The following is an 11,524-nucleotide window of genomic DNA, read 5'->3' as shown; positions in this document are numbered from 1 at the left end:
TACCCCAGCCCTGGGCCCCCCGCCACCCCACACACAGCACCGCCAGCGCCCCTCAGTCCTGACCTGCAGCCCCCATTACCCCAGCCCTGGGCCCCCCGCCGCCCCACACACAGCACCGCCAGCGCCCCTCAGTCCTGACCCGCAGCCCCCCGTTACCCCAGCCCTGGGCCCCCCGACGCCCAACACACAGCACCGCCAGCGCCCCTCAGTCCTGACCCGCAGCCCCCGTTACCCCAGCCCTGGGCCCCCCCGACGCCTCACACACAGCACCGCCAGCGCCCCTCAGTCCTGACCCCTGCCACTCCATTCCTGGCTCCCCGGAGCAGAGGCTGGCAAGCAGGCAGAGTGGAGGGGCCCAGGGGGATGGCTGCCCCCAGTGCGCCCACCCGTTGGAAGACGGGAGCGTTATGGGACGGCTCGTGGCTGGAGGGACTGTTCAGTGGCTGTCCCTGCATCAAGGGACGACAGATGGGAGAGAAGGTGCTAGTCGAATGCTAGGTCTGTCCCCAGGTAACGTGAAGCCGAGGGCACCGCAATACATTGGATTGATTCGAGTTCTCCTAGCGCCTTTTCTGCTTAACATCCACATCTACCCATAGCAATGCACAGGTGCCTCATCTGGCTGGAGGGGACGCGTCGCTTGAAGCGGTCCAGCCCTTGAAAGGAAAGGGAGAGTTACTGGGAGGGCGGATGGGGACAGAGCCTCCTTCTCAGTGCCGAGGGGGGTCCCAAGGAGCCAGCCAGCCAGTTTCACTCCTCATCTGCTGCCCGAGCCAGACAGGGACAACCCAGTTAAAGGCCTGCCCAGGACACTGGTCTTCCAAAGCGGAGCAGAGTTGGCGAGGGTGGGGCGGAGTTCTGAATGAGGACGAGAGCCTGGGGAAGCCACAGCTCCTGGGGCAAAATCCTCTCCCCAGAACCAAGCCCTCCCCGGAGAGCCTTTCGCACTCAGGCCCCCGGACGCGGGGGCAGACGTGCACCTCCCCGGCTTGGCGTCACACGGGATGAGCCCAGACAGCGGGCCTCAGACAGGGTCTCGGTGCATGGAGCGTTTGCAGCAGGGATGGGCTCCCAGGCTCTGGGATTGCTCAGATGTGGACTCTGCCGTGCAAGACCCAGCTCCGGATCGCAGGGTCCGTCTCACCGGCCAGTCGTTGCTGGTTTCTTGCGGCTCACCTGTGTACCCAGAGGAGATGTCCGTGGAGCCCATGCTCTCGGTGATGCCCTCGGTGCTCAGGGTGGAACTGTTCTCTGGAAGGAGAGTTAGAACAAGGGGGCGAGTCGACGCGGTCAGACGCCCAGCCAGGAACGAGCAGAGGGCAAGGAGCTCACACAGCAGGGTGTGTGTGTGTGTGTGTGTGTGTGTGTGTGTGTGTGTGTGTGTGTGTGTGTGTGTGTGTGTGTGTGTGTGTGTGTGTGTGTGTGTGTAATAAGACACTATTGTATCTGGAGACCCTGCTTGTCACTGTCTGGGGGAGAGGAGACAAATGAGATTCTGGTCGCAGGCTCAGGAATAGGGTCCAGCCATTGCCAAGGGACTGGCGACCTCCCCTGCCCCTAGGGCCCACTCCCATCTCCGACTGGCCCCGGAGCCCCATGCGAGCGTGCGGGTGCGGTGCTCCTGGCTGGTGCTTACCCAAAGAGCCGTAGCCGTAGCCGTGGTAGGGAGGGTGACCCAGGAGGGAGTCCGGGGTGATGCGCGGATGCCCTGCAAGACACCACAGGAGCCTGCGTCAGGCAGGCAGCAGCCTTCACACACGTCACCCCCCAGCAGCGCGGGCGGCTCAGGAGAGCAGGGGGCACATGTCTCAGTGGGGTGAGCATGGCAGGCTCAGACTGTGCCCGGACAGCTGCAGTGCAGCGTAGCTCTTTGGGCTGTAGATGGTTTCTGCTCAGGAGAGACCAAGGACAGGGGGAACTGGGGGAGGGAGGGGGCGACACGCCAGGATTGTGGGACATCAGTGGAGCTGGGTGAGAGGAGTTTGCACAGCACCCTGCGTCCCTTGCTTTAGCGGCTGGCGCTTCCTACGGAGCAAGACCTCCAGCTGGAGGGCGGCTTAGGGCCAGCGCGTCAGGGGCACCAAAGGGATCTGTTCACAGCCTGTGAAATAACGGAGGCTGACGCTTACCCAGTAAAGACGCTGGGAGGGGAAGTTCCCCAGGAGCGATGCGCAGGCAGAGAGAGAAAGACAGATGGACAGACAGACAGAGTCACTGACAGCAACAGATCACAGATGACGCGGAGCTTAGACCCGGCACACTAAGGACCCGTCCACCCGTCTCCCCACAATGCAGGGAGATCTGTGCACAGAGAAAGGGCCTGGCTCTGAAGCCGTGGGGCTGAGCCAGGCCGTCAAGCAGAGCTCGAGACCAAGGCTGGAGCCAGCTCTCCCGGCCCCTCCTTTCCCCCCAGGGGAGTCCCGGCTGCGTGGAAGGGCAGCCACCAGGGAACCAGGGGTTCGGGCTGTGAGCCGCGGAGCTGGCCAGAGGCAAAGGAGAGCGGGTTTCCATTCAAGGGAAATGTTCTATTTCCACCAACCGTTGTTTGCCAAACCCCAAACCTTTGTTTTGTGAAGAGAACCCGACAGCAAAGTGTCCATGAAAACGTTATTTCACAGGGAGAAAAATAAAGAAAAAGCCCCCAGCCGGCTCTGGTACATACTCCACCCCCTAAGGGAACTGGGCCCACCCACAGTCAGCCCCCTGCCTCCAGCACATTAACCAGCAAATATGCATCTCCGCTGCCTCCCGGGCTCTACGTAACGGGGCCAGCTCCCAGAGTCTCTCCCCCACCCCCCCGCGTCAGTGCACTCTACGGGCCCTGGCGGGTCCATACCGGTGTCCGTGGGGGGCGTGTCCATGGCAGCCAGGAGCCCTTTTCTCTTCTTCTGTTGTCTGCAAAAACGCAAGAGAAAACCTGAAACAGAAGGGCCGGGAGGCAGCTCCCTCCTGCCGCAGACCCAGGTCCCGTCGGGCAGCCGAGGGCTGCAGAGCTCAGGCACCTCCCGACCTTGTGTTAACCCTCATCAGGGGTTGCCCAGGGAAATCCAGCCCCGGCGCTGTCCCTGGCTGGGGCGTACCAGCCCCACACCACCCCCGGCCACCACGTCTCCTGGGAGCTGCTCACACAGAGGGCCGGAGCCAAATGAAGGGCTCACCTAGCCCTGCCCGAGAACCGCAGCAGCCACACATGCAGGCTGGGGGGCGAGGAATGCTGCGTGCGTCTCCAGTAATGGTGACCTTCCCCATGGCCCTTTGGAGACACGGCCGCGCCACGTTCCCTGTGTCGGTGGGAGGCGTCTCTGGGCCAGACCCTGGAGATGGTGGGGATGCCCAGCCCTTGGTATACAGGGAAACAGACCTCCTATCCTGGGGTGGAGGGGAGGGGATGTCTCATTCCTGGCTGCTTTTTCTGCCGTCAAGGCCCTGGCTCTCAATTCCTACCCTGCACCAGCTGCTCCGTGTCACCGCGCCAGGCCCCGTGGCTACACCGACTAGGAGGGGGAGCTGAAACCCGCTCTAGTTTTGCAGAGCCAAGCCCGGCGGTGGCGGGTGAGTGAGAGGGAGGGGAGGAACGAGGTGGGTGAGCTGAGCCAAGCCGGCAGTCCGGTCCCGGAGCACCGTGGGGTGGGCAGTGCGGGAAGCGAGGCGCAGGGACTCACCTCCAGGTCTCACAGCAGGCGATGAGCAGTGTCAGCAGGTAGAAGGAGAGGAAGATCCCCAGGCAGAAGAGCATGGCACTGACGTAGACCTCCGCTGCGGAGAGAGGCAGCGGGAAGGGGGATTACGGGACAGCAGCAGCCCGCGGTGCCCCACCCAGAGAGCAGCTCGCTGGACGGCACAGCCTTGCGGGCATGGGGAGTCAGCTGGGCACACAGCCTCCCCCGGCCCCACGACTCCCCCGTGCCCACCATGAGAGACAGCCCACGCTATGTGCCCCTCCCTGGGGGGCACAGACCCCGGCTGTACAGGGGGAGGTGGCCACTGCTCATCTTAGCCGCTCTGTTGGAGCCGGGCCTGCTCCGGGCTCATGCCCAGCATGTAACGCCCAGACAGCGAGGGAGACCCAGGAGCAGTTGTGTCTGTCTGTGCATGGACCCAGCAAGGCCCACTCCAGACACGGAGCCCAGGTGCTGCCCCAGGCCACGTGTGCTCGGGGCCTGCACTACCAGCAGGGTGGAGCCGTTTGTCAGAGCCAGCCAGCCATTCCCATGTGCCCGAGCCATGCCGGGGCTGTCCCGGGGGCACTGGGACAGCCCTGCAGGGACGGTGCCCCATGAACACGGGCATTGTGACCAGCGTTCAGCAGGAAACTCCCCCAGCTGCAGACGTAGCTGCCGCAGAGTAACATGCCGGCCCTGCCCGTGGGAGTAGCTCACAGGTAATAGCAGGCGACACCATCACGTCCAGCGCCTTCTGCCGACTGCCTTGATCTACTGGTTCATCTGGAAGGAACAGAAGGCTGGAGATTAGCCCAGCCTAGATCAGTTGCCTCCTGTCTCCAGGAAAATTGCTCAAAGCAGAGGGAGGAGCCCAGCCCTCTGGAACTCCCACGCCCTGGGTCTCGTCCAGCGCGTTGCCCGGCCCAGAGCGGGGTATGCCCAGCTGGGGCTGTTGGACCCTTTCCACCCACAGCGCCTTGTTGCTGAGAAGTGGCAGCAACTGAGGCAGGGAGAGGGGTCACCACACCCGGGTCAGGCTGGGAACCAGCTTCCACCTGGGCATTATGGTCCCCAGGGCCCCTTGCATGGTCTGGATCCCGTCGCTGGTGCCTTGGGGCGGGGGGGCCTAGATGTCAGAGGGGAGAAGGCCTTAGGGCGGGTGGAGGAGAGGGACTGGTGAGTGGCTAAGTCCTGTGCCTCCCCAGACCGCCCCACCCCACCCCCATACCTTTGGTGAGGGGGTAGTAAGGCAGGGGCCCTCCACAAGCCTCGTCTTCCGTTTTCACCACCACCACGACGTAGAAGCTGTTGCTGGGGAAATCCTTCTTCTGGCACGGCCGCCGGGAATGAGAGGAGAGTCAGTGGGAGTGGTGAGTGGCGGCTTTCTCCACCCGGCCCCAGTGGAGCGGAGAGGCCTGGATGCCCAGGCTCCCCCAAATGAGAGTCTGGCGAGACGGGCACATCGCGAGCGACCCAGAGAGATGCCGGAGCTGGCTGCGGAGGAAGCTGCTCACCCGCACTGCTTACACGCAGGGTGTTATTAGCGTGGAGGCAGCACCGGAGACACGGGGTCGAGCAGAGAGCCACGACTTGCCTGGACGGAGCCGTCCGGCTAGCACCATCTGGCCGCGAGGAACGAGGCTGCGTGTCGTCTGGCTCAGCACATGCCGGCAAGAACATCTCCAGCCAGCACTGCCTGTCACTAGGGCCACACCAGAGAGAACAGCGAGGCCTGGCACCTGCTGCTGTTTGGCTGGGCTGGGCTGGCAGCGCTCCCTACCTGCACTGTGATGGCTGCCTTCTTGGTCATGGTCTGGTACATCCCGATGAAGGCCACGTTGTTGTCCAGGTCATAGACGGGGCACTGCGGGGAGGAGAGGGGGGAGCCAAGACTCAGGCGCACGGAGCCTGGACCTGCCCAGAGGTCACCCTAAGGGATGCTGGGCGAGGGGAGCACTGGGAAGAGGAACTCAGCCCCATGCCCCACGTACCAGGATGTCCTGGATGGACATGACGGAGCAGGGGAAGGCCATGCGCGAGGTCACCTTCACGATCACCGAGTCCACACCCTCCGGGAACACGTACTTAAAATACTACGGGGGGGGGGGGGGTGGGGAGAATAGGAAACAGGGCACGTTATTGCCATGGTGACACTGCCCTCCCCTCCCCATGCAGTGCCCTACGCCCCACCGCTTCCCATGCCCCCACCCCCGAAGTGGCACCAGCCATGTTATTCCAATAGAAGGCTGCCCCTCCCCTGCACCTCTCCCCTGAGGACCCCAACCCGGAACCCCTGCGCTGGGAGGCAGGCCAGGCCCATTGTCCCATTGCACGGGGCGGGGGGGGGGAGAAGAGCCAGGAATAGAACCCAGAAGTCCTAGCTCGCCCCCCACTATCAGGAAGTGCAAGATCAGAGAGGGCCCCTCCCTCTGGCAACCAGAAAGGTGCCTTTACATTACGGGGAGTCTGGTCAAGCTGCTTTAACGCCCCCCCCCCCATAGCAGCCCCCCAAGCAGAGAGGGGCATTACCTGTGGCTGGGCTGCTGTGGCATTAAAGCTGAACCGCTCGTTCGTCCTGTGCAGAGAGAGCGTTAGAACAGCAGCATGGCTCATAAAGAGTGAGCAAACAGGGACCCCCCCATTGCCCCTGCCCGCCGGGGCAAGGAAAACCCCACCCGGCAGGAGCCAGCTACGGGCTGGAGCCGCAAATCCCCAGCTCGCAGGGCCGTGAGCAGCCGTTCGATGGGTCCCCAACCCTCCCTGAACGCCTGAGGGGGAGCCCGGCAAGGCAATGCCTGCCCCAGCCCGGGACCTGGCTGGCCTGCGTGGGTCTCAGGGAACGCGAGCTCCCCAGGCGTCCTGCACAGCAGACTCATGGGAGGGTGCTGGGGGGCAGGGGGAAGGAGGCCCAAGGTGTAGGGCAGAGTGTGTATTTGGGGGTGGTGGTTCCTATCTCTATCCCTCACCTCAGCACGAAGTTCTCTACGCGGGTGACCCGCAGCTGGTAGGAGGCGTTGCTCACGGACAGCGTCGACACATCCACATAGAAGAACTGTGTCTCCGACTCGCTCTTGGTCTGGGGCTGGCACAGCGTGCGGCTCACGTTCTGGTACAGGTACTTCCTCTGGAACCTGGCGAAGGCAGAGACCCCCGGGCCGGATGAGAGAGGGGGCTGGCAGCAGTAGCATGTGGCACGGAGCCAGTCCCCACCAGCATGGGGAGCACCCACAGCCTACGGCATGGTGCACTGCTCATAAGCATCAGGCACAGCTCCAGGACCCTCAGCCTGTGGCCTTCCTGGGGTTCGCTCCCTCGGTTGGCTGGGTCGCTGTCCCCACCTGAGCTAGGCAGGCTCTCCTAGCGGCACTGAGGGTCTTGCAATGCAGCATCTCCCTTCCCAAAGAGCTTGGGGACACAGCCCCTCCTGCCCGGTGCCCAGGCCGAGCTAAGGGTGCTGCTCTCCCCCCTCGGCGGCGCTCGGTAGCTGGACCAGGTCACTGTGGAGAAGGCTCAGAGGATGAACTAGCAGCTGTCCCAGAGCCGCTCTGCACCCAGCCAGCTGGCAGAGCAGGATGTTCTGGGGCAGATGAGGCCACAGATTCAGGTTTTAAGGCCATTTTCATGCCATGGTCAGAGAGCTGGCCTAGGTGCCCACGCCTTCGCCGGCAGGGGGACCCCAGAACTGGGGGGGGGGGGGCATGGGTCTTTAGCCCCACCTCGGAGGTCGTCTCTGACAAGGATGGTACTTACAGGCCCCTGAGGATCAGCGGCACCTGAAACGACACCACCGCCTCCTTCTGCCTCACCACGAAGAGAACCGGCGTCTCCTTCTGCTCGGACAGCACATTCACCGTCACCCGGACGCCCTCCGTCTGGGGAGGAGAGAAGTGACATGCTGGCCTTGGCCAAAGAGACACGAGCCCTCCCCCACGGGGCTCAGCTGGGGGACTCTGGATTGAGCCCCAGACTTGAATTTCTTTCAGCTCCACCGCAGGGGAAGCGGTGGCCATTGGTGCACAGGCCACAGAGCCCTCCAGCAAGGACAGCGCGGGCTCACTCGGCCCTTTGTTCCCTGTGACTCTCGAGATGCGGGAGCAGCGTGACCTGCCTGGGGCAGAGAACCATCCCGCCTTTTACAGCCAGAGACCGCGTGCAATGGGGACTGGAACTCGTGACCGCCGGACCCTGCTGACTGAACGGGAAGTTCAGCTTGGACCACGTCCGCAAACAGCTCCTGCACATACTCCCCCCAGCAGAGAGGAAAGGTCAAGACGCTGCTCATGCTGAGACGGGATGGGTCAGCGCTTGGATGCTGGTGCCCAGGGACCTCACGCGGGGGTTTGGGAAGGGGGGACTGTGGGGAGGGGTTGTTCCAGAGGCAGGAAAAGGGAGCGAGGAGTCAGCTCTGGGGGCAGTTAGGACAGCTGCTTGGGCAGTGACGGAGGAAACGGGGGGGTGAGGCGGCTAGAGAACAGGAGATGCCAAAGGAGGGAGGGTGTGTGGGGGGGGGGGGGGGGGGGTCAGGGCAGCAGCTCACTCCATGCACCCTGGGAAGGGATTACTCTCCCACAGGATGTCTCTCCCGCAGATCCGGTCTAGTCCTAGAGACAGCCCTGAACCGAACCCCCAGATCCAGCCACGCCGAACTCTGAGACATCTGGGTGCAAAGCTTCCCAGTCAGGGCCAAATGCCCACTCTGCCGCTGGGGAAGCCGAGCGTGTATTTCCTGGGCCATGTGGCCCTGGAATGGGAAAACAGCCTTTGCATTCCTTCCCTTTGCAGCAGAAACAGGGACTTATCAGCTGTGAGCTGGCAGTGCCCTTCCAACTACCAGGCCAGGCCAGAGCAGCCTTCCCAGTCGCAGCCTGACTCAATGCTCAGGGATGGAGGTAAAGGTGGAACCTGGCTTAACAACAGACCCCAAAGCGGGCAGTCGCCTCCCACCCTTCTAAACAAACAGCGCAGCCCAGTTTGTGGAAAGAAAAAGTAAAGAGTCAGCCGAAGCAACTTCCTTTTTAAAAATGCTGATTTGTGGCTTGCACAGTAGAACGCAGAGACGCCCCGAAACACACACCCTACCAGGGGAAAATGAACACACACGCCAAACACATCGCAGCCACTAGCTAGATGAAAGGCCAACAGCAGGTACTGGCCAAAGCAACTGTGATCTCAGCTGGAAGCGATGGGGACACTCCCTAGTTGTCAGCCGGGGAGGGGAGCAGCATGGTGCACACACAGAGAAGAAGGAAGTGAAACTGGGCCAGGAAGTGAGCAGCCTTGCTTTGCTGGCCCAAGTCCCGTGGGAACAGAGAACTAATAGCATAACCAGGGGGAGAAGTTTGGGTTTTTCCACCTGCAGTCTAGGGCCCAGGGGGCCGGATTCTCCACTGCCCTGCCCACAGTGCACTCCGCAGGCCGTGCGAAACAGAACCTGATCCAAACACAGCATCCTGCACGTGCTTGGCGCAGGGGCAGGGCAATGGAGAGTCAGGCCGAGGGACTGTTCAGAGATACACTTCGTAGCACCCTCCAGCAGAGCACGAGGCAGGGCCCCCGTTGTGGGCTAGGCAAGGATTATCCCCCCAGCACCTCATCAGTTGTTCGGGGCATGGCCCAACGGTGGGCAGAGCAGTTCACAGGCCGAGGGCTCTGGCACAGGGACCGTGCCCCCTTGGCTGGTGCCGGGCCTGACTCGGGGGGGACACACTCACCCTGTTCCTCATCACGGTGTGGTTGAAGGTGTAGATGTTCAGTAGCTCGCTGTTCACAAAGTCCGTGTAGCTTTTGTCAAACTCGGCCTCCTTCTGGGAGATGCTCTTGGCAGCCAGGGCCTCGGGGAAAGCACCAGCCCCCGGCGGAGCCAGCAGCAGCAGGGCGAGGGGCAGCTCCAGGGCCCACATGACTTGATCCCACAGGCAGGCAGCGCGTCTCCCGGGGCAGCAGTAGGAGCTTCCAGCATCACCGGGGTCAGCACCCTTTAGACCCTACGTTGGGCAATCCCAGGTAACATTGCCCCCCGCCTCTTCCACGCCGCACCTGGCCAAAGGGTGCGGGCGGGAGCACCTGTGATTCAACAGCTCTGCCAGGGGAGCCTGCAGGCTGCTCACATGCAGGAGAAGCGTCTACAGGGCCTCCCAGAGCAAGGGTACCGCCGGGCCGCTCTGCCCCATGGCACCGCCAGCCCCACTGCAGCGGTGGCAGCTGCCCCACACACTCCCAGCTTCCTGAAGGGGAGCCGGTGAGCAGCAAGGCTAGCAGCTTCTCCCCTGCCCTCTCTGTCCAGGGGCTGGGTCCCCTCCGCCAGCCCACTGCAGACAGGCCTCTGCCCGGCCACTGCCCCTCAAAGGTGAGGGGCTGCGGGCAGCTGAGACTTTGTGTCGGTCCTGAATGCAACAAGCCCAGGCTGTAAACACTGAGGCAGCAGGTGACGTCAGGCAGGGAACTGACACACTCTTAAAGGGACAGGCTGCAGAAAATCCTTAAAGGGGAACTGACCCAGACGGCTCCATCCTCCTGCGGCCCCAAACTCAGCACCGGGAGTTGCTTGGGGACAAGACGAAAGGCTGTAGGGTCTTCCAGTACATTACGGGCTGTTCTAGAGCCCTGTTCTCCATGCCAGCTGAAGGCAGGACAAGGGGTGATGGGCTTAATCTGCAGCAAGGGAGCTATAGGTGAGATATTAGGAAAAACCATCCAACCCTAAGGCTAGTTAAGCTCTGGAACAGGCTCCCAAGGCGGGTTGTGGAATCGCCGGCGCTAGAGGTTTTTAAGAACACGTTAGACAAGCACCTGTCAGGGATGGTCTGGATAATACAGAGTCCTGGACTGGACGACCTATCGAGGTCCCTTCCCACCCGACATTTCTACAATTCTATGATATAGTGAAAAAGGCCCTTTGCATGTTTGCATTGCCTTCTTGTGCCCTTAGCCAGCCTTCTCTGGGGGGGTGTTGCTGCTTCCTTGCGGCTATCAAGCCCAGATCCTGCTTCCCACCTTCCCGGAGCACTGGGTTCTGGTCTTGCCTCAGCCTGTTACACTGGCTAGAACCACCTGCAGTTCCTGTCCTTCTGGGTGTTCAGGGATCTGTGAGACAAGATGAATAGGGCATGGGGTTCTTACCGCTGGAGACGGTCCCTCCAGAAGAGGCCTGCGTAGCGGTGGGGTAAGCTCACACCACGGCAGCCCACTGTCCGTGCACTGGGGATAAACAGAGGACTCTGAAGAGGGCTGTGAGTTGGATGCTGTTCAACAGTGAAAAATTCACACCCTCATTGGTTTGGTTTGAATAAATAGAGTGAGTCCCAGGGAGCCACTGCAGAAGTCCTCTCATTCTGCTGTGCAACAATCTGGGCCTGCGGTGGTTTGGGAAATGAGCCACTGGGGACACCACCGGACCAGCTGGAACCATGCACTGATCCAGAGGCTGCACAAGGAACACACTGCAGCCAACTCTGACAAGTCTTTATTGTTACCAGGATGTAGGCGTTCGACGCCTCGATCCACAGCCCCTGTAGGGCATCACCTCTTTCCTTTCCCCACTCAGCTACAGGGTACCCCTCCTGCCACCCCACTGGCTCACCCCCCAGCCCCCATCACACTGCTTCAAACAGCAGGAACATTCGTCGCTGGCGGTGTCCCTTTAATAAGAGGAAGGGGTGGAAAGATTCCATGGCTGTTGGCTGTGGCAGTTGGTCTGAGCAGATGCAGGGAGTCATGGAGGGTCTAATTATTATGGTTTACACTGGGATAGGCAACAAAACCTCCCCTGTTTGCTGCATTCTCCACAGTGAACCTCCCTGGCAAGTTTGCTATTAGAGGAAAGAGGCAGGAGTGTTTAGTCAGTGTGGTAACGCTGTGGATCT

General features: G+C 61.9%; 1 protein-coding gene across 3 annotated transcripts in view; it reads right to left on the bottom strand.

Moving 5' to 3' along the window:
• Positions 1 to 10,050, bottom strand: part of SIDT2 (SID1 transmembrane family member 2) — a 23,399-nt gene extending 13,349 nt beyond the window's left edge. The window contains exons 1-14 of one of the 3 annotated variants that reach the window (XM_026657906.2): positions 9,374 to 10,050; positions 7,413 to 7,534; positions 6,629 to 6,793; positions 6,192 to 6,237; positions 5,654 to 5,755; positions 5,443 to 5,526; positions 4,891 to 4,990; positions 4,380 to 4,445; positions 3,663 to 3,756; positions 2,837 to 2,895; positions 2,130 to 2,141; positions 1,637 to 1,708; positions 1,177 to 1,251; positions 594 to 656 (exon numbers count right to left, since the gene is read on the bottom strand). In XM_026657906.2, the coding sequence (XP_026513691.1) occupies positions 594 to 656; positions 1,177 to 1,251; positions 1,637 to 1,708; positions 2,130 to 2,141; positions 2,837 to 2,895; positions 3,663 to 3,756; positions 4,380 to 4,445; positions 4,891 to 4,990; positions 5,443 to 5,526; positions 5,654 to 5,755; positions 6,192 to 6,237; positions 6,629 to 6,793; positions 7,413 to 7,534; positions 9,374 to 9,562 (1,249 nt within the window). In that variant the 5' untranslated portion in view covers positions 9,563 to 10,050. The remainder of the gene's footprint in view (positions 1 to 593; positions 657 to 1,176; positions 1,252 to 1,636; positions 1,709 to 2,129; positions 2,142 to 2,836; positions 2,896 to 3,662; positions 3,757 to 4,379; positions 4,446 to 4,890; positions 4,991 to 5,442; positions 5,527 to 5,653; positions 5,756 to 6,191; positions 6,238 to 6,628; positions 6,794 to 7,412; positions 7,535 to 9,373) is intronic. The other 2 variants (XM_026657907.2, XM_026657908.2) reach the window with 2 other exon arrangements.
• Between the last annotated feature and the right edge of the window lie 1,474 nt (positions 10,051 to 11,524).

This window comes from Terrapene carolina, unplaced genomic scaffold (assembly GCF_002925995.2).
Source record: "Terrapene carolina triunguis isolate 2854851 unplaced genomic scaffold, T_m_triunguis-2.0 Scaffold374, whole genome shotgun sequence".
Taxonomy (NCBI): Eukaryota; Metazoa; Chordata; order Testudines; family Emydidae; genus Terrapene; species Terrapene triunguis.
The sequence above is the reverse complement of the archived record's forward strand: the minus strand, read 5'-3'. Positions and strand labels throughout refer to the sequence as shown.